The following is a 26,360-nucleotide window of genomic DNA, read 5'->3' on the forward strand; positions in this document are numbered from 1 at the left end:
GCCCGCCTTCCCCGGCAGTCGCCGGCCGCTCTCAACCCCAAGGGACGTGGCCACGCCCTCGCCTCCTCCCCAAGCCCGGCGGAGGCGGGGCCAAGGGTGGGCTCCCCGGGGCCACGTCCCCGCCCCTACGGTGACAGATCGCAACAGGGGACTCACCACGGCCCACCCTGCAAGCGACCCGGCAGCCCACGCCCGGAGAGGGCAGAATGAGATTTTATTTGGTTGGCACGCCCTAAATGGCGACTTCTCCAGGCCGCTCAGACTCTGGAGATGAGGCGAGGGGCATGTAGGGCTTGTTTTCATTTAATGACAGTGGCTTTTTTTATAATCCACTGCTGGGCCCTTCCGTTGCGGAACGCGCTCTCTCCTGGCGCGGTTCTGGTGGGCTTCTCTTCCAGGAGTGATGAAACGGTTAATGGTTCCCAAATCATCTGGGAAGTTGGCAGGTTGCTCCCTGACTTCTTGGAGACTGCAACAAAGCACAGGGCACCTTCGTGAACGTGGATTTCCAGAGGGTTTAGGACACTTAATGTGAGACGTAAAAAGAGACCCGCTCGGAGGGCCGAGAAAGCTGGTCTTTACTCTGAGCAAGAGGATAGGTTTTGGACCACGGACTACCATTCCAACCTTCTTTATAATTCTTCCCTTCATCAACACCCACCAGTTTAGGGTCTTCCCTATTTAATCCCACCCCTTTCAAACGATTCCATCTGTGGCCATTTTGACGCTTACATAAGTGAAGGTACTTTCACTTGTATATTCATATTCCTCTTAGCCTTTTCAGTTCTCCTGTCTGAGAGTGTAACTAAGAAACTGTTTCTACCTTTGGCTTCACTGTCATCACTTTTTCCAGATTCTCTTTCAACTTCTCCCCTTCTTGGACGCCTCCGTTGTGGGCTCTTCTTGCTCCCATCCCTCCCCCCCCCCCCATTTTGAAGCATTATGCCTTGTAAATATCCCTTAAATTTGTTTTCTTATTCCTACTGCTGTCAACTTAATTCGGGTCCTATCTGTTTGTTTCTTGGACAGCCTCCTAACCAGCCTTCATGGCCCCCATCCAAGCAATTCTCTATGTAATCTTTCTTTATTTGGAAGCCTGGTAAACATGGAAAATTATTGATGGAAGGAGGAGTTGCTAGGTTCTCTTTTAGTTGAAGTAGAGACACTTTCAACTTCACAGTAGATTGTCTTTGTTTAGGAAAAGCATAATAATGGGCCCTTTAGATACATAAGTAAATATCCTCTCATTTTTCTTGGGGGAAACTGTAAAGTCACCATAATTCTAATAAATGCTGCAGACGGAGATGTTAAGTGTTCTGTTTAGAAATGTAAACTGGGATACTTTAACAGGATCATGCCCTTGAAAAATCAGAGAAATTCTAATCCAGATTAGATTCTAGACTGGAGAAATTCTTCCTTCCAATATAGATTTAAGCTGAACTGCTGATATCCTGCATATGGTATCATTTAAGATTTAACTCTGGGGCCTCCCTGGTGGCGCAATGGTTGAGGGTCCGCCTGCCGATGCAGGGGATGCGGGTTCGTGCCCCGATCTGGGAGGATCCCATGTGCCGCGGAGCGGCTGGGCCCGTGAGCCATGGCCGCTGGGCCTGCGCGTCCGGAGCCTGTGCTCCGCAGCGGGAGAGGCCACAACAGTGAGAGGCCCGCATACCGCAAAAAGAAAAAAAAAAAAAAAAAAAAAAAAAAAAAGATTTAACTCTGACTAAATGTACTATTATGTATACTAAATGTACTATTATGTTTGCCTTATCTGGCTTATAAAGCTCAAAGCTTGCTTTCCATGTGGAGTTTCCCTTGAAGGAAATAGATGTTCCTACTTATTTATTCTGGGGGCTGAAAATAAACAGGTTTAGGGGAAGGAGCTACCTTTTCCCCTTCCTTGGGCCAAGGGTATTGGGATCCTAGGCAGAGACAGTGCTGGTAAGCCGAGAGACTCCCAAGAATGGATAATGTGCTGGGGGGGCCTGTTGGGAAGTATGAAGGGACTGAGGGGGGCGTTGAGGCTGAGCCTAAGAGTGTCCCCTTTTAAAGCAAGATAAATGACTCTCTGCCATCCTTTAATTTTTCTTCACATCTATGAAGTGTTATTTAATATCACAGCTTGGTTTTAGCTGTATATGGGGAGTTAAGAGAGGCAGGAGGGATGTCAGGTGGTGTGGCAGATAGGTACAGAAGGAGCAGAGACACTTGAAGAAGCCAGGTAAGGGATGGTACGATATGACCTCATACCTCTGGAACTGTGACTGTTTGAGCTGAGGATGGGTGGCAATCACTAGGATGGCCTTGTAGAACAGGGAAGCATACCTTAGGGAGTTCCAGAAACTGCTCGAGGAGAGCAGTCCCGTAGGAGAAATGAACCTTATCTTGAAGCCATAGGCTGGTGAAGTCTGGGGAGCCATCGATTATACTTCTAAGACACAAATGTGTGTTCAGCGCTCTGCAATGTTTCAGTGGGTCCCAACCGCCTGCTGGATAAAACCTAAGCCCTTATTTATACAGATACACAAAGCCCTTCATGACCTGGCCCATCCATCTGTCTTACATATAGAAAGTGCTATTATTATTGGTGCTTGATAAATATCCAACACTAGTAAGTGCCCCATAAATGTTGCTAAATGAATGACAATTTGTGAGGAGCATTTTTGTTGTACCCCTTCCTTACAACCTTATCCCAAACCTCTTCCACGCCATAGCCTGCCTCAACCCCAAAGAGATTCATGGACCTCTGAGACTCATAGCTTATCCTTTGGCCCTTCTAGAACAGTTTTCCTCGAAGTGTGATATGCATACCACTGGGTAGTTTTAGGTGATACATAGATAAACATTTTAAATTTTAATTATTATGGGACTTCCCTGGTGGCGCAATCGTTGAGAATCCGCCTGCCAATGCAGGGGACATGGGTTCGATCCCTGGTCTGAGAAGATCCCACATGCCGCAGAGCAGCTAAGCCCGTGCACCACAACTACTGAGCCTGTGCTCTAGAGCCCACAAACCACAACTACTGAGCCCTCGTGCCACAACTACTGAAGCCCGTGCGCCTAGAGCCCGTGCTCCACGACAAGAGAAGCCACCGCAAGGAGAAGCCCTCACACTGCAATGAAGAGTAGCCCCCCCGCTCGCCACAACTAGTGAAAGCCCGCACTCAGCAACGAAGACCCTACACAGCCAAAATAAATTAATTTTTAAAATGTAATTATTATGAATTTGATTAAATGTTTGAGAGAAATGTATAAGAGAAAAAAACCCATGTGACTAGTATATCAAACCCATGATGTCAATGATATAGTATTAATTAGGACAAAAAAAATAATTTGAAAGAAAAACATTAATTAAAGAACAGGGCAAATAACTCATTGACCAAAACTAGTAAAGTGGTAGGTGATGTAGTTTGGAAAACGCTATGCGGAAAACACTATGCTAGAGCTTTCTTGAAATGTGAGGATTTAAACAGGGTGGAAAGCCTAGCACCACTTGGGCCTCTGTCAGTTCTTGGCTTCCATGCTAAAAGGAAAACTAGTCTCCAGAACCTCCAAGAGAGATTTGCCCTTATCTCTCGTGCCCATAGTTTGTCCCTCCTGCCCACATCTCCATCCCATAAACCATGGTTTTGATAGAGAGGACCTTACCATCACTCCTCAGATCTCTTTTACAGACTGGAGCAAAGTTGAGCTGAGGGTACATTTTTTTCTGTTTTCTCAAAGCATAGACCTTTGAGTACTTCCCTTCACTCTTGAAATCTTTGTCCGTGGAACACCTTAACAAAGAAAGTTCATTTAGTAGATCCTAGGGTGAGGGATTAATGGAGCCACTGACTGCATTCTCAGATTCTGGGGGAGAAGAAAGGACAGTAGGATTTGAGAGTGTTCATTGGTACAGAGTGGGAGTATTGTTCAGTGGAAGGGATGCTTCTAGAACCTAGCATTGTAAACCTATGAAGGAACTCCAGAATCTCCTTTCTCCTCTCCAAACAAGATATAAGCTGCTCCTATAACCAGTTCCAAATCAAATCTCATACATAGCAAATTGTTCCTATATCACAACCCTTAACAGGCACTGAGGGAAAATTTTTGTTGTTGCTTCCTCAAAGCATAGACCTTTGAATACTTCTCTTCACTCTTGAAAATCATCCTTGTGAAAAACTTTAGTTTTGCATTACTGTTTCTCTGTTGCTAAGGTAGAAGTGTGGTTGGGGATCATGTAGGGAAGCTGTCCTATTATTATACAGTTGTCCACATTCCGTACAACCAAAAAGTGTTTGTTAAATCGTATTGGAAAGAGATAGTGACACGAATAAGGAAAAGGTAAGAAAGAGCCAGGACTTCACCTAAACCATTGTTCTCTCTTGGATTTAGGGTCTTCCAACAGTGTCACAGGGAAGATTGGTTTCAGCCCAGATCTTAACTTTTTTTTCTGATACATCAGAGGTAGGAAGAAGTTCTCAGTGGGCTTGTGCTGATGACTTTCCTGCAGCAAAGGGAAGAAGAGTAAGTGAGGGAGTTAGCTGAGTCCCCTGGACTTACTGACCTAAGCTCCTGGACTAAGCTCCAGTTCCCCTAAAATCATGCAGCAAAACCTGCCGAAGAGGGAAGTAGGGATGCAGAAACCCAAAGAAGAGAAAACAGTTCCCTGAGTGGGCTAATACCTGTTTGTTTCACAGCCAGATGATTTGTCCAAAGTTAGGTCAGTTTCCTAAGAAATCAATTAAGCTTGCCCACTAGCCCTTTGTAGTAAATGGAAGACAAATTTCCCAGGTTTTGAGAAGGATTCAATTAGTGAATTGCTTAGGAAACCAAACATTTGGTAATAAATTGGGAAATAGATCCATGGGATTCTACCCACCTTTCTTGGAGATGGCTGTCTCATTCACATCCCATTCTCTGTCTGCAGTGAAAAGGCCACAGAGTGGGATGTTTTCTGTGGTAATAATTTCATCATTATTAAAGTCATAGAATCAAAGACTTTCAGAAAGGATCTTAAAGGCCATCAAGTCTAACCATTCATCTGACACTCTTATTCCCTCCATAGTAACACTATCAAGTGGTCAATCTTCCTATATCTAAAAACCCAGCCTACTTCATCTTTGATCAGCTGATTGCTATCCCCTATAACTTCTACCCTACAGTCCAAACGGAATAAATCTAGTGTCTCTTCCACAGAATCCTTAAAGAATTTGAAGAAATCTATCACGTTCCTCCTGAGCGCCCTCTCTCTTCCAGGCTCAACATTGCCAACATTTTTTTTCATATGACATGGCTTTGGGTTCACTGTTCTCCTGATTTCTCTCATTTTCACTCATTTGAGAAAGTTACAACTTATATTTACACATTATGTTTATAATTATATTTATATAATATGTGGCAATTTGAAATGAAAACAATATGCTAGGTGTAGCAACTGCAGGACACATCCTATTAAAGTCTCTTCAAATGTCATTGCTGCTTCTGAGAGCCTTCCCTAACTACACTATCTAAAATCACCACTCACACCCATCACCCTCCATTCCCTTATCCTGCTTTTTGGGCACTTAGCACATTATACATTATCCTTGCGATTGTTGGCTTGCTTATGGTCTTCTACCTCACTGGAATTAAACTTTGACTTAGTCACTGATAGATCCTTACTACCCCATAACGTTGCCTGGTACATAGTAAGTGCTCAATAAATATTTGTTGAATGAATAAAAGAATGGCAATTAATGAATGAATAACCAAACTAATTAATTGACCTGTACTGAACTTTTTTGCTCAGAATTTTCAAACCTCTTTTTTAAAAATGCTTGCTGCTGAATCAACTCTTTTCAATTCTGTACTCATTCTCTTTAAAGTCTTCCAGTTTTGAGGAACAGGAATTCATTTAAGTTACCTCAATTAATAGGGGTTTTACAGTAGCAGCATGTGTGCCTAGGACCTAAGACACAGCTCATAATCTGGCCACAAAAGAGCAGAAACCTTAGCAGAGCTAGACCTTAGAGCAGAAAAACAAAAATAAAAAACTTATCTGGAATCCAAGGCAGCACTATCTAGGACCACTACTGCATGAGTTTGTCTATCTTGTCTCATATCATTTAGCATCATGTCATTAACACGCTTCCTACTTTCTTCCTGTCTGCTTCCTTCTGTCTCTAGTGTTCATTCCTTACCTTTACCCTGCATATCTTTTTTTCTACCCACAGCTTCTGCTTATTCATTTCTACTTCAAGCTGCCCCTACCTTCTTCCTCATGGTTTGACTTTTTTATGGCCTTCCTCTACATGCCCTTTCAGGTTTTATTCCCACAGCCTCAATCTTTTCCTTTCCCAATTCAGATGCCTGGAAGCAAGAATATGATTAGCTCAGGGATTTTGGTTGTTGATAAGTTACAAAACCGAGCAGGATCCTGTGTGGCTCCTGGGCACAGAAGCCTTTCTGTCCCCCATTTCTTGTTCATAGGGAACAGACTCCAGCCTCCAGCCTCCATGACCTTCCTTGAGTTCCAAAGGGAAGATTTGAACAGTCGCTAATCAAGGGAGGAGCAGCCAAGAAACCACCTGAGGTGAGATTAAAGGGACCAGAGAAGCTCATCAAGACCACCTGAGATTAAAGGAGTGCAGGCCCTGCACACACCCTAATCTTATCAGTAACCTTTGAACCATTACTATAAAACTCCTCATCAGGGCCTCCCTGGTGGCACAGTGGTTGAGAGTCCGCCTGCCGATGCAGGGGATACGGGTTCGTGCCCCGGTCTGGGAGGATCCCATATGCCGCGGAGCGGCTGGGCCCGTGAGCTATGGCCGCTGGGCCTGCGCGTCCGGAGCCTGTGCTCCGCAACGGGGGAGGCCACAACAGTGAGAGGCCCGCGTACCGAAAAAAAAAAAAAAAAAAAAACTCCTCATCAAATCCTCCCAGGTTGGAACATAGTTTTTCAGGGCAGGAGCCCACTGTGTCTCCCTTTGCTTGGCAAAGCAATAAAGCTATTCTTTTCCACTTCACCCAAAACTCTGTCTCCGAGATTTAGTTCAGTGCTGGTGGTACAGAGGCCAACATTTTGGCATCAGTTAGTTGGTTTTGGTTTTGGTTTGGTTTTGGCATTTTGTTTGTTTGGTTTGATTTGGGGGTACCAATCTACACCACAGGTCACTAACCAGCCTATGAATTTTGCTTCACTGGATCAGATGGCCTTCTCTGGTCCTAGGTAGGCATAGAGAATTGAGTCTAGTTATTCAAAATAGGACCTTTTGGGTCATCCTATTCTTCACAAACTGTGGTAGGGCCATGTCACTTAGAAGAGGCTGTGAGTATAACAATCACTGTGATAGACATGTCTGGTTCATTCTTCAACTTGATTGCTGGTACCCACACTCTTCTTATACACATGTCTGGGTGTAGCAAAAGAATGCTTCTTTTGTGCATAATCTTAGGCTCACAAGAGATTGTCACATTTGTATAGTAAGAGGAAGGGATGCAGCATGAATATTAAAGAGGCATTCTAGATATTGGGCATTTCCATCTTCTTGGACTTCTTCCAGATAGCCCCATAAAATTACCATGCTGCCAGTCTTTGACAATCAGAGCCTTAATACTGTCTATTAATACAATTTGGCTGGTACCACAATTTACTCATGAATATGATCAGGTCCCACATGTGACCTGGAAGGTTCACAAAGTGCCAGCTGTTGGAAGAAAGCTCTTCTTGCACCAAGGTTACATGATAGTCTTGTATTTCCTTCTCTACCTTGAGCAAGGCAACCCTGGCTCGACATTTGTTCCTCTCAGTGTATATTATCCACTACCATGAGAAACAACCACTGAGGCTATGTTCAAATGGCACAAATTCTGAGACCCAAGAAACCATAGGCCATGAATTAATTAACTCCTTTGTCAGCATATACCAGTGGATATTAGCATTTTATCATCCGTTTGGAAAGGAATCTCTCACTGCCATCCATCTAGCTGCTAAGAAATACTAATTCCATATTGACCACATTTTATTTTAACAGTCTGTCTTGGATAATTCCACTCCCAGCATCAAATTTCTGTAATAATTAGATTTTTTAAATTTACACTTTCACTTATTTAATTTCTTCTTGTTATATTAGGCCCACTCTTAAGGCTGTCAAGATCTTTTTTAGATCATATGCTTAAATATCTCTTAATTGATTTTCTTCATTTCCTCTGTTATTGATTTATTCAGTTCTTCAGCATCTCTCACTTTGACAATTGTAGTAACAATATAACTAATCTTACTGATTTTTTCTCTTCCACAACTAATACACCTTTCTCTCAACTTCCAAAAAAGGTCTTCTAAAATGCAAATTTGATTTTACCTTTTATCTCCTGCCATTTATTCTCTTACATCCCCCTAAATGCACCTCACTTTCTCATGTCTCTATGCCTTTGCCCTTCCCACTGATTGGAATATTCTCCTTTTTTTTTGGACAGGGGTCACCTCTTCTGTAAAACCTCTTTGATTACTTCCTTTACTCCAACAAAGATACTGTTCTCTACTGTATATTAGTGTATCTTGTATATTCTTTTATTATTCATATATCCTGGTATATAATAATTACTTTTTATATCTCATTTATTGCTCTGTCTCTCCTGTTAGACTCCAAGTTCCTTCAAGATAGAAACTGTCCTGTAATCATCTTTATATTTTAGTTCTTAGCGTAGTATATGTCCAGCAATTGTTTATTGAATTGAATTTGAACTTCTCTAGTGTATAACAAAGTCCCAAACATCTGGCTGTTGTGATAGTAAATTTTCTGTTCTTTCCTTCTGACACCCAAGAGCAGTGGGTATAGAGCATAACCCTTTACCCCTTTCCCAATTTGATATTCGTTTCTGTTCCTTGTTCGTCATTTCCTGTTTTATCTGTTGCTACTTTATACTCAACTAGAAAGCCAGTGGCTAGTTTACCCTTTGTTAATTACAAACTAAATATCTTTGACCAAGGAGGAACAATTCTGAATTAAGCCCCTCTTTTCTCTGTGTAATGAAGTTTCATGACCGAAGTTTGTACAACTCTGATTCTGAGTACTTCCCAGGCTCTCAGATTCTATTTGGTGAAGCATATGGCAAAGAATAAGAAGGAAGAGGTTGGGTCCTGAGTACCATCCTCCATGTTAGGTTAGCTCCCTTCTTCAAGCTAACTCCTAATTCTTCAGGATCCTTACTCAGGGTAACTTCCCCAGGTGCCATCACCTTGAGCAGTAACTCACTGGAAAAGTATTTTGATGTCATGTCCTTTCCTTAATGGTCGATTGAGCAGGGAAGTGGGTTGTTGGTCATAATCAGTAAGGTCTTATCCTGATCATACTCTGTTACTTTCAATGTGAAGCTTTGAATTTTCCTGTTTCGAGCCAGGAATTTATGCAATGCAGTGGGCTTCAAAGGCTCATAGTACTGGGCCTAAGCAGAGAGAAAGATTTCCAGAGAGACAAAAGGATTAGTTCAAGAGCAGATTAACAAATCAGTTGGCTAATCTTTTGCCTCTATGGGGTAGGGATAGAAGCTGGACAGGGGCTGGGTTTAATAGAAAATGTCTGAAGCTCTCTGTTCCTTTCTTCTCTCAGAGCTTTTCCCTTCAAACAGACCAAGGGGCTGGGGAAATGAGATGGAAAAGTTTCCACATTAAAAGGAGCGAGATGACTTAAGTCTTGTGAAAAAGTTGTGCCAACATTGTGTCCAACAAAATAGGGCAAGCAGAAGTTTCTATGTTCAACCTAAACGGCCTTCTCTACAACTCACTCTGAGGCAGAGGGGAGAAACTGCCAGGAAGCAAATCTCCTAGTTCAGAGAGCCCTGAGGGGGTCAACACAGCCCTTATCTGCATCTTCCCACCCACCAACGTTTCTCCACAGGCACAACCACATTAATGTGCAGAATAAGCACAAAGTTAAAAAAAGGAAAAGCAGTCACAAAAGACAGCATGTCACTTCAGGTGTAGTGGGGGAAGGGGCATGCCCACTAAACTTGCTTTTCCATCAATAGGAGGAAGGCAGAGGATTAGAGAGGGAGGAAGGGAGAGGGAGAGAACAGAATACTTCCTGATTCGAAATATGTTTTCTCAATTAAAAAAAAAAATCAGCTGCAGGGACCACCTTCTTCCCAGTCCCGCCCTCCTCCCTCACCACCATTCCCAACAGTGTCCCGAGACAGCTCTGCTTCCCTGTCCTAGGAGGATGCACAGTCACAGAAGCTGGTGGCACTTGGAGGCACTTGGGATACTCTGCAGTGGACCTCAGCTGAAACATGCTGTTGGAGATCTTGGGGGAATGCTTTTATCACCTACCAAATTTGGATGGACTGTGTCATGGTGAAGGTTCTCTAGAACAAATTTTGATTGCCCGACTGCATCAAAAATCTAGAGACAATAATCAAAATTAGTATTTCAAGTTGTACCTATCCTAAACCATATTCCTTTCCTTACCTCACCTTAGTCTGGCTAAAATCTGGTCTCTAACTTAAATTAAGTGAGAAGAACTCCATGCTCTGCACCCTGGGTTTCTGGAATGAGGGCCATAGCATGGAGAGCTAGGTTCTAAGGCATCCTGACAGGGTAGCTTGTACATGGAAATGTGGACCAGCTTTGTGAAATGTTAGGAGCCGTTAGGAAGTGAAGGGGTGAAATAGACAAGGACAGCACTAAAGTTTAAACTGGGACAAATCACCCCTAGAGCTCACACCTCTTTCTTCTGCCTTTTCCATCTCTATAGAAGGGAAATCAGGTGAAAAACAAAACAAAACAACCTTTAAGGAGAAAAACAAGTTACAAAGGGCAATAACTTAAGGGTTGTCAGTGAAAGGAAGCCTGGCGGATAACTGCTTTCGGGGCTGGGGGCGGCACACAGGAAGGGAGAAACAATGGTGCAGTCTGCATTTTTGAATATTTCTGTGACATATAATTCTTCCAGAAATGTGGCAAAAAGTAATTGAATTTTGGTAACCCTTCTGTCTACCACTTTGTATTTTTCTGCTGGTGGTGGTGCTGGTGATTGGTGGATTGCTTGAGTGCCATGTCTGGTGGTAGGGTTGCTGGGCCTCCTCCATCTCCTTCTGTTGACCCCCAGGCTGTTGCCTGGCCTCTAGCTTAGCCCTAGGTTATCTAAGGATAAATCAAAGGGAGGAGAACACAAGGAGATAAAAGCTCTGAGTTATCTCCTTTGGGCTTGGCCTAATCAGGAATCAGATAAAGAGCACAATCCTGTATGTGGATGAGCATTTCTAAAGATTGCCATGCCCCCAAGGAGGTGATATAGTAGCTGGGATTCAGAAGAAAGGGAACTCACACAGAACAGGTGAATACAGCAAGAAGGTGAATGGAGAAGAGGGAGATAGTAAGAGTGGGACAGAACTGTGTGATGAGGGGAGGAAAATGCCAAGAGTTGGCAATTTCCAGGGCTTGGAGGAGGACTGGGGGGAGGACTAGCAGAGATATGCCATACATTCTTTTAGGAATGGTGGGATGAAATAGGGGACAAATCCAAAGATGCAATGATTTCATTTGTGTTACCTTCTGTAAAACTAAAGTCCCTTTGTTCAAAACAAAAATACATTTGAAAAACCGGCTTCACAGATATGACATATATATTTAGAATCACAGACGTCTCAGAAAAATTTATTTGGGAGAAGATGTGAAGGCTTTTCCTTTATAGTTGTTTTTTTTTAAATTAAATTTTTGGGGAAAGTCTCTGGGAAAAATGTTTTTACTCCCAAGTTTTTCTAATGGATTGCATCTTGTTTCCAAATTAGTCTCCAGTAGTTGACTAAATCCATAAGAATGTCCAAATTGGAGTATGTTTTTAGCTTTATGTTGACTTGTATACTAACATTATGTTGAATTGTATACTAGCTCTGGCTGATGAAATAAAAGTTTACCTGGAAAATTCACTTGAATATGATAAACCTTGGGAAGCAACCAAGCTATCCAAAGGAGTTTTGTTGCAAGAAGTGACCACAAAATCAAGTTTAAGTCAGGGTTTAACACTCGCTCATCCCCTAAAATAGATTTCTGGTCCCTGGGTTTTGAGCCCTGATTCTTTGCTGATATGTCCCTGTCTCTTCCCTTTTCTATGTCTCTGTTTCTCTTTCATAAAATTAGATAAACTAACGTTGCTTTCTATATAAATCTTGACCCCTTTTTGCTTTTCAACAGGAAGTTTGTGAGACCCAGCTTATAAAGTAGTCTAAGCAATTCCAAAGAAAGATTACAAGTGAACATTGCTAACGCTCTTTCTTACCTCATCACTATCAACAACTGTTTCTTTCTCAAATTTAACTGGGCTAGTTCTTGAAGTCTTTGATTTGCCATACTGAAACCTGAAAAAGAGGCAGAATATCGAATTATTTTTTTCTTACTCAGAGTCTTGGTCTTCTACATGTTATCAACCTCCCTCAATGAAGTTTGGGGACATGACTTAGAAGAGCCAAGTTTGGGTGACCACTAATTGCATATGTAGGGGTAGTAAAGAACAGGACTCATTATTCAGCCTGCATGCTGGGCTCTTCAGTTTGAAGAGTTAATCAAGTGGGACCTCTTGAAGACATGGTGACAACTGATAAGTTGATTTCTTCTAAAATAGGGGTTTTAAGAAATGCAAATTAAAACCACAATAATCTATCACCTCACACCTATCAGAATGGCTATTATCAAAAAGAACACAAATAACAATTGTTGCAGAGGATGTGGAAAAAAGGGAGCCCTCATACACTGTGGGGATGTAAATTGGTGCAGCCACTATGGAAAACAGTAGGAGGTTCCTAAAAAAAACCTAAAAATGGAACTACCATGAGACCCAGCAATTCCACTCCTGGGTATATATCCAAAAAAACCCTGAAGATACTAATTCAAAAAGATACATGTACCCTAATATTCATAGCAGCATTATTTACAATTGCCAAGATATGGAAGCAACCTGAGGGTCCATCAACAGACGAATGGATAAAGAATGTGTGGTATGTATGTACAATGGAATACTACTCAGCCACAAAAAGAATGAAATTTTGCCATTTTCGACAACATGTATGGTCTTAGAGAGTATTATGCTAAGTGAAGTAAGTCAGGCAGAGAAAGACAAATATTACATGATATCACTTATATGTGGAATCTAAAAAATAAAACAAACTAGGAAATATAACAAAAAAGAAACAGACTCACACAACAGATATAGTGAACAAAAAATAGTGGTCACCAGTGGGGAGTGGGAAGGGGGGAGGGGCAAGATAGGAGTAGGGGATTAAGAGGTACAAATTACTATGTATAAGATAAATAAGCTACAAGGATATATTGTACAACACAGGGAATATAGCTAATATTCTATAATAACTTTAAATGGAATATAACATTTAAAAATTGTGAATCACCATGTTGTACACCTGAAACTTATATAATATTGTACATCAACTATACCTCAATTAAAAAAAAAATAGGGGTTTTAGACCACTCAAGGAACTGGTCTAGTAGACTGCTTAAGCAAATTCTTTTGGGCAACTGGACAATCATAATACCCTCAAAGACCACCTACTGTTTTGAATGTCTACCTGCACACTCTTCTCCACATGGAAACAGCTCTGCCCTTGCCAATAATTAGCCAATGATTCCATGAGAAGGGATACAGTTAGTGGAACTTCACAACTAAATTTCCAATTCTTAATGACCATGCTTGGATTACTGGTTCCCTCATATACCTAACCACATCTAAATTTCCCTACCTAGAATTAAGGTAATAAAAACAATCATCAGTGGCAAATATTCTCATAATCTAAACTTTCATTTACTTTCCCATCTCCCTCTCCCCCAGATACCAGTTCCCTTTGAAGAAAAAGGGCAAAAGTTGCAATATTTAGTAACAAAGTATTTTGGATTCCTTGACCAATTCTTACTAAACCCATTTACTGCCCTAACATAGTGAAAGATGCTCATCAGTAAGATTGGGTTACTTAAAATAAATAGCCTGCTTTCTCTTTGGAGGTTAAACTAGCTTAAATTAAGTAGGATCCTGGAACTACCTCAACTAAACCTCTCTCCTTTAAAAATGAGGGTGGCAGAGTAAAGACCAAAATAAGAAAAATAGAAATGGCCAAGCTATGTAGTTGATAGGTCAATGGGCTATAGCATGGTACAAATAATCCCAAATCCAGGATTAAATCCCATCCAAGGATGGCTCACTTCCATCTATTGCTGGCCACCAGCTGCATCATTAACTCAGGCCAGAGGTCTTAAAAATAGTCCCCAGGAGAGAGGGTGACACATTGTGGGTAGACCAAAATAAATTCACCCCCACTTAACATCGTAGAGTTGGTGCCCTTTTGATGTGTCCTATTACCTTAAGTTATCTAATAATTAACACTATATTATAGGCTTTATTGTAGCACTTTTCAAAATGATTCTTTGGTATCTAAGAGGCAGCACAGGATCCCAGATACTCTTGTTCAAGGCCAATTTAAGGCATAAAACTGCATGAAAAAGGCTTCTTCAGCCCAGCAGTGTCCATATTTGACAGCCTGGCATTTTTCTTTTGATAAAGCTACTCTAGTTGCTGTATGAAGCACAGATCGAGATCTGATTTTTGATCCAAGGACAGTAAGTCAATTAAAATGTTTTTAATGAGTGTCTACTCTGTGACTAGTACTGTTCAAAGTGATATGGACTACAAAATGAGTCTGTATAAGAAGGTATTCATAACTTAGTTGGGCAAACAAGACTACACACTTGGCCTGTCTCCTTTGGCCCATTACTGTTCACTGCTAAGTGGGCCAACCCAAGGCAAATATTCAACCAGAGGCCAAACTCAGTGCCTCTAAATAGTCCACGTTCTGCAGGGGTTCAGTTCAATCCAAACATTCTTTTCTTAGCACATTCTGTGTGCTCAGCCCCATTCTTGATCCTGTGTGGGAAACAAGAGGAGACTTATTATGCTGTTGTGAAGGCAGAAAGTGCACAAGACATGATGATCCTTGCCCTCAAGAACTTAAGTTTAGTTGGTAAATGTGGGGAGGGAAGAGAAAGTGATTGTTAAATGTGAAACAATAATGACAAATACATGCTAACATATTAGGTAAGTCAATTCATTTCTTGGGGCCTCAATTTCCTCATCTGTAAAAATAGAGTTAACCAAATGATTTAAAGGTGACGTTCTAATTCCATGACAGTGGTGAGATTTACCTATATAAAGACCTGAAATAAAATTAATTCACGTGTCAGTTGTGGGAGAAATTTGGAGGAGTAGCCATCCTTTAATGCATACCTCCCCTCTCAATATAATCATACTTTTCCAGATATTAGTCCTGACTGGAAGGTTATTTTGTTTTTGGTTTTTTGCTGTTGTTGTTTGAAATGGTAAGACATAAAAGTGGGGAGGTAGGATGAGATCAAATTATGGGGGCCCTGACAGTTAAGTAGAGCTTTGATAAGGCCTATTAGCCCAAGCTCCTATAAAGCCTATGGGTTTGGAGGAAAGATCTATATTAATGTTAAGAGTTTTGATAGGTGATTGCTCAGGGTTTATGTCTAGTTTGATTGTCTAGACACAAACCCTAAATATGACTATCTAGAGTTTATCACTAGACTGAGTTAACCTCTGAAACTTCCCTTCAAGGGAAATAGACTAATAAGCTTTTCACCCTTTTCTCACCTTTAGTTTTTCTGGAATTGTGAGTCCAGCTCACATGTATATTGAAACTAAAATAAGTAGGAGCCAACAAATTGGGGGATATAAGGCTTGTGCTGTTTGTCTGCAACCCAGGGTGGGGAAAAACATCACACAAACACAAAAACTACATCTAAAATAAGAATAGAAAGATGGAGTGTACAATACCTTGAAGGACATTAGGAAAGCTTAGTTCAGGGAAGAAGGGGAAATTCCTTGACATGGAAACTGTCCATTTTGAAAATATTCTAGAGGAGACACAGGGAATTTGTGATGAAAAGGCATTCTAGAATGCTGAGGTGTTCTATGTTGGAGTCAGAGAATGAAAAGTCCAAAGATTTCAAACAAAATCTGCTACAATCTGCTCCAGTTTGTTTTTCTAGCCTATGACTCCCCAACATACACACACACTGACCCTTTCACTGTATCTTTCTGAAAAAAAATTATTGAAGTATAGTTGATTCACAATGTTGTGTTAATTTCTGCGGTACAGCAAAGTGATTCAGTTTACATATATATACATTCTTTTTCATATTCTTTTCCATTATGGTTTATCACAGGATATTGAATATAGTTCCCTGTGCTATACAGGAAGGATATATCTTCACTGTATCTTAATCAACCTCTGCCTTAGCCAATGTTTTTACCCTGTTCCTCAGACATAGTGAACATTTATTTCTCTTATTCTCCAAACTTAAAACTCTCTCCCCAACCTCTTCAAACCATTTGAGTCTTCTTCTTTACTTATGTTACTACTTAAGCCTTTCTTCTTCAGAGAAGACTTTCCACATCAATCTAATCTCAAATTCTAGCCTGCAGGTACTGTTTTTTTGTGCATGCAATTATATAGTAAATTGTTATTCTACGTATACTCTTCTTATATGCAGGTTGTTTGCTCCCTAGGCAGTAAGCTCCTTGAAAGTGAAATATGAATTATATATATATTATGTTTGTTCCACCCACAGTGCTTTATACATTAGGCATTCAAAATAATATTTGTTTATTTCAATATATTTGCCAAACATCTATGACATATTAGGCACTGTCGTAGGTAATGGGAACCAAATATAAATTAAATGTAGTCTTCGACCTCAAGGAGCTCACAGTTTAACCTAGAAGACAGACCAGGGAAGAGTGGAATGCAACACGTTGCAATGGGCATGTTAGAGAGAAGTTCAGGATGCTAGCGGAGTAGAGAGGAAGAGCACTTAACCTGGATGAGAAGAGACAGGGAGAGGTTTGGACCTAATCCCTAAAGTGAGCCTGGACAGATGAGTATGAGTCAACCAGGTGAAAAGAAGAGGAAATGGGCATTTGAGAAAGAGGGAGCAACACAAGCAAAAACATGAGCATAGAATAAAGCATGTCTTGTTTAGGAGCACTGCCAGTAACCACAGTATGCCTGGAACATAAGATTTAATGAAGCGACTTCCCTAGTGGCGCAGTGGTTAAGAATCCTCCTGCCAATGCAGGGGACATGGGTTCGAGCCCAGGAAGATCCCACATGTCGCGGAGCAACAAAGCCCAAGCGCCACAACTACTGAGTCTGCGCTCTAGAGCCTGTGAGCCACAAACTGAGCCCGTGTGCCACAGCTACTAAAGCCCGCGTGCCTAGACCCGTGCTCCGCAACAAGAGAAGCCACAGCAATGAGAAGCACGTGAACCACAACCAAGAGTAACCCCCACTTGCTGCAACTAGAGAAAATCCGCGCAGCAGCGAAGACTCAGCGCAGCCAAAATTAATTAATTAATTTTAAAAAAAGATTTAATGAAACGGTAGTAAGGGATGAGACTAGAGAGGAAGCCAGGGTCTAAATCCTAGAGTGAAGTCCCTAGAAGAAGCTTGTAGGTTATTCTATGAATAATGAAGCACTATGGAGGGATGTTAACTAGGGATACTTTGAACAGTATATATTTGTAAAATACAAAAATGGTGGCCATGTGAACTATAGATTGGAAAGATGCAGAGGCATTTGAGAAAGCTAGTTAGTATTGAGGAAGGGTTGAGAAGGGTCTATGGCAATTTTTGCCTCTCACCCCTGTTTCCTAGCCCTGGATGACTTATTCAAAGATGGCCAACCAGATTCTCTCTACTAGGAATTTGAAAGTTTGATAAAGACAGAGAGATGAAAGGTGATTGTAGCTGAGTTACCTTACCCAGTGTCCCAGACAGAAAGTTTGAGCTCCACTTGCTAAGGTCCCCGGAAACGCCTCAGATCTAGTCTTCCTTGAAGCATGGTTATTCAGTTTTCCCTCCAATTCTGTGAGCTTTCCCAATGTCTTTTCAAATAAATACCCCTTTTTTGCTTAAATTAGTCAGTTTGTTTCTGTTGTTTGCAACCAAAAAAGCCTGAACTGGGCTTCCGTGGTGGCGCAGTTGTTGGGGGTCCGCCTGCCGTTGCAGGGGACGCGGGTTCGTGCCCCCGTCCAGGAATATCCTATATGCCGCGGAGTGGCTGGGCCCGTGAGCCATGGCCACTGAGCCTGTGCGTCCGGAGCCTGTGCTCCGCAACGGGAGAGGCCACAACAGTGAGAGGCCCGTGTACCGCAAAAAAAAAAAAAAAAAAAAAGTCTGAACTGATATAAGGTCTAAAATAAGGTAGTGGCAATGAAGAAGGATAAAAGAGGGAGATCTGAAAGATGTTAGAAAGGTGGGATTAATAAGACTTGGTAACCGGTTGGATCCATGGGCTCATGAATATTATAGTCACATTTCTAGCTCGGTTACCTGAGTGAATGTGGGTGCAATTTACTAAAAGGTAGCATAAAGAAGATGGAGTCAGTTGATGAATTTTGGTTTTGGTCCACTGAGTATGAGATGCAGGTGGGGACAGTGTCAAGTAAATGGCTTAAAATATGCTTTGGGGAAAGAATTACACATTTGGGAATCAACATCAAGTATATATGCTAGTTGAAACTATTGGAGTCAATGAGCTTAAGCAGGAGAAACGGTGGGCTGAAAAGACACTAAGGCACAGGACAGAGCCTCAGATAAAGCAAACACTAAAAGAAGAACATCACGAGTAGATGGTGTAAAGAATGCCAAAAAGGAGTGGCCAGAGGTTGGAGAACCAGGAGAAAGGAGCCCCAGAAATCATGGGAAGAGATGAGAAAAGAGAGGAGAGCCTCTACCTTAAAGCATCTAAGCTGCAACTTTTGAAGGTACAGAAACGATTAAAAACTCACAAAAAGTATCAAAGCTTAATAAGCAAGCCCATGCTACCAGTTATAAGGCAGATAAATCAGATCAAAAAAACCTGCTAGGCTTGAGTTCATGGCAAAGCCAGGATTTGCTTGAACAGAGACCATCTGAGAGAAGATAATGTGAATGTATCATACATTCTCCCCTGACTGTCTTCTTTCCAAACACAGGAGCTGCATCCACCAAAACTCAGGTTGGTCATCCCTTTCTACTACCCCTTAGGTGTTGATCTATGATGGGACCTAAGAATTGTTCTTCTCATCCCTTCATCTCCACAACTTTCTATGTCTAGATGGAGACCTCACAGCCCAGGTAAACACTGGCTAGTAAGGATGGGGTGCTTGAGGTGGCATAGTGCATTTGGGGAGTATTAGGTGAGGGCAGGAGGCAGGAAGAACTCTTTGTGGAACCATTTTCTTCCTCTCCTCCTATTTCTAACTGCTTATAAAACAGAAACTTCTATCCTTTTAAAAGTATTGGTATGGTAGCATCCTCCCTTCTTCTCTGAAAAGAAAATCTATGGTATATAGTGCTGAGCAAGGGTAGGTAATCCCAATTTTGGCTCTTGCTTTCCCAAACAACCTGCCAGCAACATGTGGTAAGTTACCTGGGGGCTAGGGGGATGTATTAAGAAGCCAAATTTATATTCAGGTCCCAGCCACAGACTCCAAACTAGCCTCTAGCAAAAACAGATACTTTGAAATTATTTGATTTTTGCATTTTTTTAAAAATTGCTTTGGAACCTGTAGGGGGAGGAGGTATATTTGGTACATCAAATACCTCAACATCCTGGCTGCATTGAATGCTGAGGCTGTAGTGTGAATGTTCTACATTGGTTCAGATACCAGCGAACAAGGAAATAGGGGTTTCAGGAAATTAACTCCATGGCAAAGCAAAAATGAAAGCCTGCTAGAAACTGAAGCCTGGGCAGAAAGCTTTGCCTAGCAACCTGCCTTCCATCTGTGGGCAGAGTGGGACCAGGGTTTAAACATCCATTCATCTCATCTGTTGATCAATATCAAATCTGAACAGAACTAGCATTATTCAGCAATGAATGAATGGAAAATGACTTTCAGAGTTAATGATTTTATGAAGAGGAGAATGTAGCTGCAGGAATAGCCACTGTGGAATAAATATGGAGCTAAGAAAGACTACCAGAAATAGAGACATAAGAAGAAGATCAGGAGATTGGGAACCTGGGAAATTCAAGCCCATGAGATTTGTTTGTAGATCTGTCTATTTAAAATATGGGGATATCTACTCACAAGAGAGAGTGGAAGCTGTCTCTCTACACAGAGCTTTCATTCAATTTAGCACAGGAGTGTAAGGGATATGGGGGCCAAAGGAGAAACAAAAGGGAAGAAAATGGGTTTTTAAAAATATACAGGATGGACAGTAAGGGATAGAAGGTGGTCTCAGGAAAAACCTTGGGACTGAAGCTGCTCACCATGGCAAGTTTCTAAGTGTTGTGACTGGGATGCTATCTGGAGGAGCAGAAGATGTGTTTTCCCATTCACGGCACCTTCCCAACCCCACTGACACATTTCATTCTCTTGTATCTTTAGAGCCTTTCTCCTGATCTAGCTCAATGGCACCACAGAAAAAGGTTGCAGATTCTTAGCTTATAAGTCCAAGCATCAAAGACCCAACTGTAAGACAGAATGGTTCAGGAAATAGATGTGATCAATAAAGATGCCTCTCTCCAAGAGAGAAGAATATTTGTCAGCATTACAGAATTCTACCCTGATATGGGAGACACAGTGTCACAATTCATTGTCAAGATTGAGTTCACCCACAAAAGGTAGACTCTGGGCAATTAGCACTGATTTATTGGCATCTCAGTAGGCTGAAACAAACAAGCTTTCTCCCACCCTCTTTTTATTTTCTCGATCCTTCCAATTCTTTCAAATAACATCAGACTTTTCATAGTGTGATAGCCAGCAACAGTGATGTAGGATAATACATAATCATACCAAACTATATGTCTTCCTGTACATTACATTTTCACACCAAACCATATATTGAATTTCAATACTGACAAAAACTTTAAAAACTTCAATATTTTGTATTGTAGACTTAGGGTGAGGGGGGTTGGGAATGTGGAAAGATCTCTTTAGGAAGCCTCTTCTTTCTCACTTTTCCGCTTTGTTTTCCCTCAAGAAGCAAATTCATATCACTGTTGGGGCTTCCTTTGTATTTGGAGAGATCTTATACATTAAAAGTTCACATAAATGGTTTCACTCATTCCTCTGTTCAGGCTCTGGCCCTCTATTCTCCATGTCTCCCTTTTCTCCATGTGGCAGACCAATCCAGAAATTTGAATTTGAGCTCTAATAGAGGGAAGAGGCCCCTCAGACACGGCTTTCTCTCACTATTTTAGGTATTAATATGTGGTATTTGTTTGTTTGTCTTTCTGGTATGCGGGCCTCTCACTGTTGTGGCCTCTCCCGTTGCGGAGCACAGGCTCCAGACACGCAGGCCCAGCGGCCATGGCTCACGGGCCTAGCCGCTCCGCGTCATGTGGGATCTTCCCGGACCGGGGCACAAACCCATATCCCCTGCATCAGCAGGCGGACTCTCAACCACTGAACCACCAGGGAAGCCCAACATATGGTATTTGTTGCCACCATTTGCTTTTTATCATTCTGCTCAGCAATGGCTACAGGCCAGGACTTCAAACTATGAAAGCTTCAGACTCACAGTTATTCATTTATTTGTTCATTCAGCAAATACTAAATATTTATCAAACACCTGCTGTGGGACTTCCCTGGTGGTGCAGTTGTTAAGAATCCACTTGCCAATGCAGGGGGCAAGGGTTCGAGCCCTGGTCCAGGAAGATCCCACATGCCATGGAGCACCTAAGCCTGTGTACCACAACTACTGAGCCCACGTGCCACAACTACTGAAGCCTGCACACCTAGAGCCCGTGCTCCACAAAGAGAAGCCACCGCAATGAGAAGCCCCCACTCGCTGCAACTAGAGAAAGCCCGCATGCAGCAACGAAGACCCAACATGGCCATAAATAAATAAATAAATAAATTTATTTTAAAAAAATAAAAAGAAAAAACCTGCTATGTGCCAGGGGCTCGTCTAGGCTCCAAGAATACAGTAGTAAACAAAACAGACAAAAATCCCTATCCTCTTGGAGCTTACATTCTGGTTGAGGACCAGATGCAACTGCAGTTTACATCTGCTCTTGGATGCTAACGGATATCTCAGACTTTGACAAGTTCAAAATAATTCTTGATTCTCCCTCCCCATCATTCCTCCCTCAGTCTTTCCCATCTCAAGAGGTGGCACTGCCATTTATTCTATTGTTCAGGCAGAAAGCTTTGGGGTTATCCTTGATTCCTCTTATTCCCTCAACTACACATCCAATCTATTCATCATCAAGACCTATTGATTCCATTATCCAAATGTGTTCCAAATCTGACTGCCTTTCAACCACCCTGGTCCAAGCCAAAGCTTCCTTTCACTATGGGCTGCCTAAACACAATTGCAGCTTTCTTTGTGATGAATCTCCTTTGCAGGAGATGAGGAAAAGGGGAAGTAATGTTAGGGAGTGAACAATATGTCAGGCAGAGATTAGAAGCCTGTTGGCAGTTCTTATCAGCTCTATTTCCCTTAAGAAATCAAAGACATTTGATAAGAAAGAATTCTAAGTGATCTTTCTCAGGCTTTTAGAAAGAGTCTATGAACTATGGTCCAAGTATTCCATTTCCCTGAGTTTGCAAGTTGGGCCTGCTTCCCTTATGTCCTCATGAACACTTGGTTAAACCCAGAGACAGTGTTAAACACACAGGAGAAGGGGAAGGAAAGAAGCAAATGTATTTCTGTAGATAGATCTTTTTTAAATGTAAAAATAAAATTACAGAATTTTCCTGCTCAAACCCTGTCAATACTTCCTATCGCATTTAAAATAAAACCCAAACTCTTTACTATATTATATAAGATCACCCTTCTCCCTAACTTCATCTCCTTCTAGGCTCTCCATCACGGCAGCAACTCTTGCTATTCCTTGAACACACTAAGGTCATTCCCTTTCAGGGCTTTTGTTAATTCTAGTCTCTGGAACACTCTTCACCAAGAACTTCCAATGACTTACACACTCACTCCATTCATTTTTCTGGGCAAGTGTCACCTTATAAGACAGGATTTCCTTAGCCACTCCAAAGAGGTACTCTCTCCCAATGAAATTCTATCTCTTTATTATGCTTTATTATTCTTCAAAGCCCTTCAATTTACCTGAATTTATATACTTTTAAATTTATTATCCATCTCCTTTAGAAGAATGTACACTGTAATGTGGCAAGGATTTTGCATGCTTGCTTCACTACTAACTCCCCAGTTCTTGGAAGACTACTACTTGATACACAGTGGACACTCGGCAAATATTAGTTGATTGAATGAGTAACTGAAAACCCCACTGAAAAATTCCAAGTAGACTATGTGAGTTTGGGGGCTTGATTTATTATTGCTACACATTGTTGGTGGTACTAAATAGCCATCCCAAACCTTCTTCCTTTTTATCTTGTTCTTAAAGAAGAAGTAGGTGTGAGGAAAAATCAGCATGGAACCAGAATCAAGGGTTTTATGTGGCTTATCAACAGCCTCCTTGAGGCATTTCCCTCCCTACCCACCTCTGCTCTGTGCTCTCAGTTTGGCTCTGATATGTCTATTAGTTTTGAGCCAATCACGTTTGTGAATACCATAGCAGTATAGCCATGACTAGATGAAGAGGAAGAGGTCTATTCTTACAAGAAGAATGAAACAATACCATTGGAAAGGCCGAAAATTCACTATAAGGAGCCTGCGTTTGGTATGCCTTTACTTATGGGGTTAGGCTGGTCCAGAAACAGTGGGAATGCCCTGATCAGTAGGCAGGGCCAACCCACTGGGTGTTTCAAATGAAGAGAGAACAATGGCTTGTAAATGTTAGTTTTAGAAATGATAGAAGGCAAACTAGTGGCATATCAGTAGATGAATGAAGAGAGATTGATACTCAGGGGAAGACATGAGATCTGAAATGTCAAAACTAGTCTTATACAAAAAGAAAAGAAGAATATCTCTCTGCTTTTATATGGACCTAACTGCTTTTACACTTGGGACTAGGCTAGGAAAAGGTTGGGGAGATGTTTTTGATGATAGTAGGTCAGGAAAAATGACTGTGTCCTTGAGAGGTTTAATGGAAGAGGAAAGGAAAGATATTAGGGAACAATTTAGAATTATACCCCAAGAGGGAGCCTGGATCCAGGAAATTATTGAAAGTCGCCCTCCGATGGTAACAAATAGGAAGTCCTTAATGAGAACAACTGGGGGACTTTGATGATTCCTGGGAATAAAAACTTTGGGGAAGGGATGATTCAGGAATCCATAAGCAAATAACAGAGAAACTTTGAGTTTTAGGGCCAGTGTAAATATAAGCTAAGGGGAAAAGATATTGATTTGGATTTGAGGAAGCCAATATAGCTAAACAGTTATTGGAAAGCTGATCAAATTCATAGTTATTACATTATTACATGCATTTCAGTGCTCAAATTCATAATTTGGGATGTGAAAATAGCCTCTAAGTAGTGACTAGAACAACATTTGCACTTTACGTGATTGGATCTGCAAGGAATCTAATCAATTTCCCCAGTGCCTGGCCTCTACCCCTTACATGTCCAGACATCTTTGAGTGGTTACCAATATGCTGGAGATCAGAGTAGAGAACAGTCTTCCTTCTTCTTTCTTACTGCCTAGTCTTAGGCAGCTCCTCAACACGTACAGACTTTAACTTTAGGGGAGAGACACCAGTTGACGGGGTGCTAGAGTTGGCCCACAGATAACCTTTAGGGGATGTAGGAGATTCTATGTTGGTCCATGAGCACTTCTGGAAGTTCTGGGAAGTTTCATAACTCAATTTATAAAAAGAAAAAACATATAGGCATACACTCTATGAGATTAAAACCTAACCCAATCAAAACCTCAATTAATATAGGGGAAGATATCCACACATGGAAGAGAAACACATTACCCTGTTCAAAAACTGTTTGGTCAGATACTTCAATTCACACAATTAAAACATTCAATAACACTAATTTTTGAATATTTGGCATAGTAAAAATGCTTGTATGGCTTTTTTTCACCGAATGTCGTGAGTCTAACAGGTTCCAAAGGAAAAAAATACAACATCTAATTACACTAAAGGGCTTAATAGCAAATTAGACACTAAGGAAGAAAATCTCAGTAAATCTGACAACATAACAAAAGAAACTATCCAAACTGAAGCATATAGAGAACATATGAATACTTAAGAAAAATAAACAAGGCCTCATGACCTGTAGGACAATATCAAATGGTCTAACCTATGTGTAATTGGAGGCCCTGGTAAGTGGGGAAGGGAAGATATTTTAAGAGATAATGGCCGAAAAGTTTCCAAATTTGAAGAAAAATATAAATCAACCGATTCAAGAAGCTCAACAAACCCAAAGCAGAATAAACAAAAAGAAAATGGGACTGAGAAACATTATGCTCAAATTACTGAAAACCTGTGATAAAGCAAAGGGGGAAAAATGTACACAACTGTTTAGTCTAGGTTAAGGGTAGATACCATTCTTACAACTTTTCTCTAAATTTTAAATTCTATCAAAATGAATAGTTACCAAAAAGACAAGATGTAACCAAAATACTGGTTGATAGCAGGGAAGGTGGCAGGGAAGAGTTCAGAAGTAAACAATCTTCCTTTTTAACTCCATCTGTTCAGTAGTATATTTCTTAAATTTGTAAAAACTGCACATTGAAATTTTAAGGGTAATTACTAGAAGAATATGCAGATATATCCCACAGAATATCTTGCTTGTTAATATTATGTATGTTTCCTTGCTTTTAAATACCAATTTTATAGAACTATATCACTCAATAAAAATATTTTCCATCCTTATTTATCTAAGAAAAAGTTATATTCATTCCACAAAATTCAATACTACTTAAAATGTGTTTTATTATTTTAAGGTGCTATAATTTATTAATAATGGCTTGTTTTATTTGTTTAATTGAAGTATAGTTCATTTACAATATTATATTAGTTGCAGGTATACCACTTAGTGATTCAGTATTTTTACAGATTATATTCCATTAAAAGTTGGGAATTCCCTGGTGGTCCAGTGGTTAGGACTTGGTGCTTTCACTGCCGAGGGCCCAGGTTCAATCCCTGGTTGGGGAACTAAGATCCCGCAAACTGCACATGGCGTGGCCAAAAAAAAAAAGTTATTACAAGATAATGGTTATAATTCCCGGTACTATACAATATATCCTTGTAGCTTATCAATTTTATATGTAGTAGTTTGTTTTTCTTAATCCCATACCCCTAATTTGCCCCTTCCCTCTCCCCTCTCCTATTTGGTAACCACTAGTTTGTTTTCTATATCCGTGAGTCTGTTTCTGTTTTGCACATACATTCATTTGTATTATTTTTTAGATTCCACATATAAGTGATATCATATAATATTTATCTTTCTCTGTCTAACTTA

General features: G+C 40.9%; 1 protein-coding gene and 1 non-coding gene across 2 annotated transcripts; one reads left to right on the forward strand and one right to left on the reverse strand.

Moving 5' to 3' along the window:
• Window positions 1-214: 214 nt before the first annotated feature.
• On the reverse strand, window positions 215-14,733 carry TSGA13 (testis specific 13). The gene is given in 7 exon segments (XM_060108827.1): window positions 215-469; window positions 3,649-3,776; window positions 4,347-4,486; window positions 9,196-9,408; window positions 10,292-10,363; window positions 12,240-12,318; window positions 14,711-14,733. Coding segments are annotated over 7 exon segments (825 nt in total). The 3' UTR covers window positions 215-299.
• Window positions 14,734-25,980: 11,247 nt separating this feature from the next.
• On the forward strand, window positions 25,981-26,053 carry TRNAE-UUC (transfer RNA glutamic acid (anticodon UUC)). Its single transcript has one exon. It is a non-coding gene; the product is annotated as a tRNA-Glu (tRNA).
• The last annotated feature ends 307 nt before the right edge of the window (window positions 26,054-26,360 follow it).

Source organism: Mesoplodon densirostris, chromosome 9 (genome assembly GCF_025265405.1).
Source record: "Mesoplodon densirostris isolate mMesDen1 chromosome 9, mMesDen1 primary haplotype, whole genome shotgun sequence".
NCBI classification, from domain to species: domain Eukaryota; kingdom Metazoa; phylum Chordata; class Mammalia; order Artiodactyla; family Ziphiidae; genus Mesoplodon; species Mesoplodon densirostris.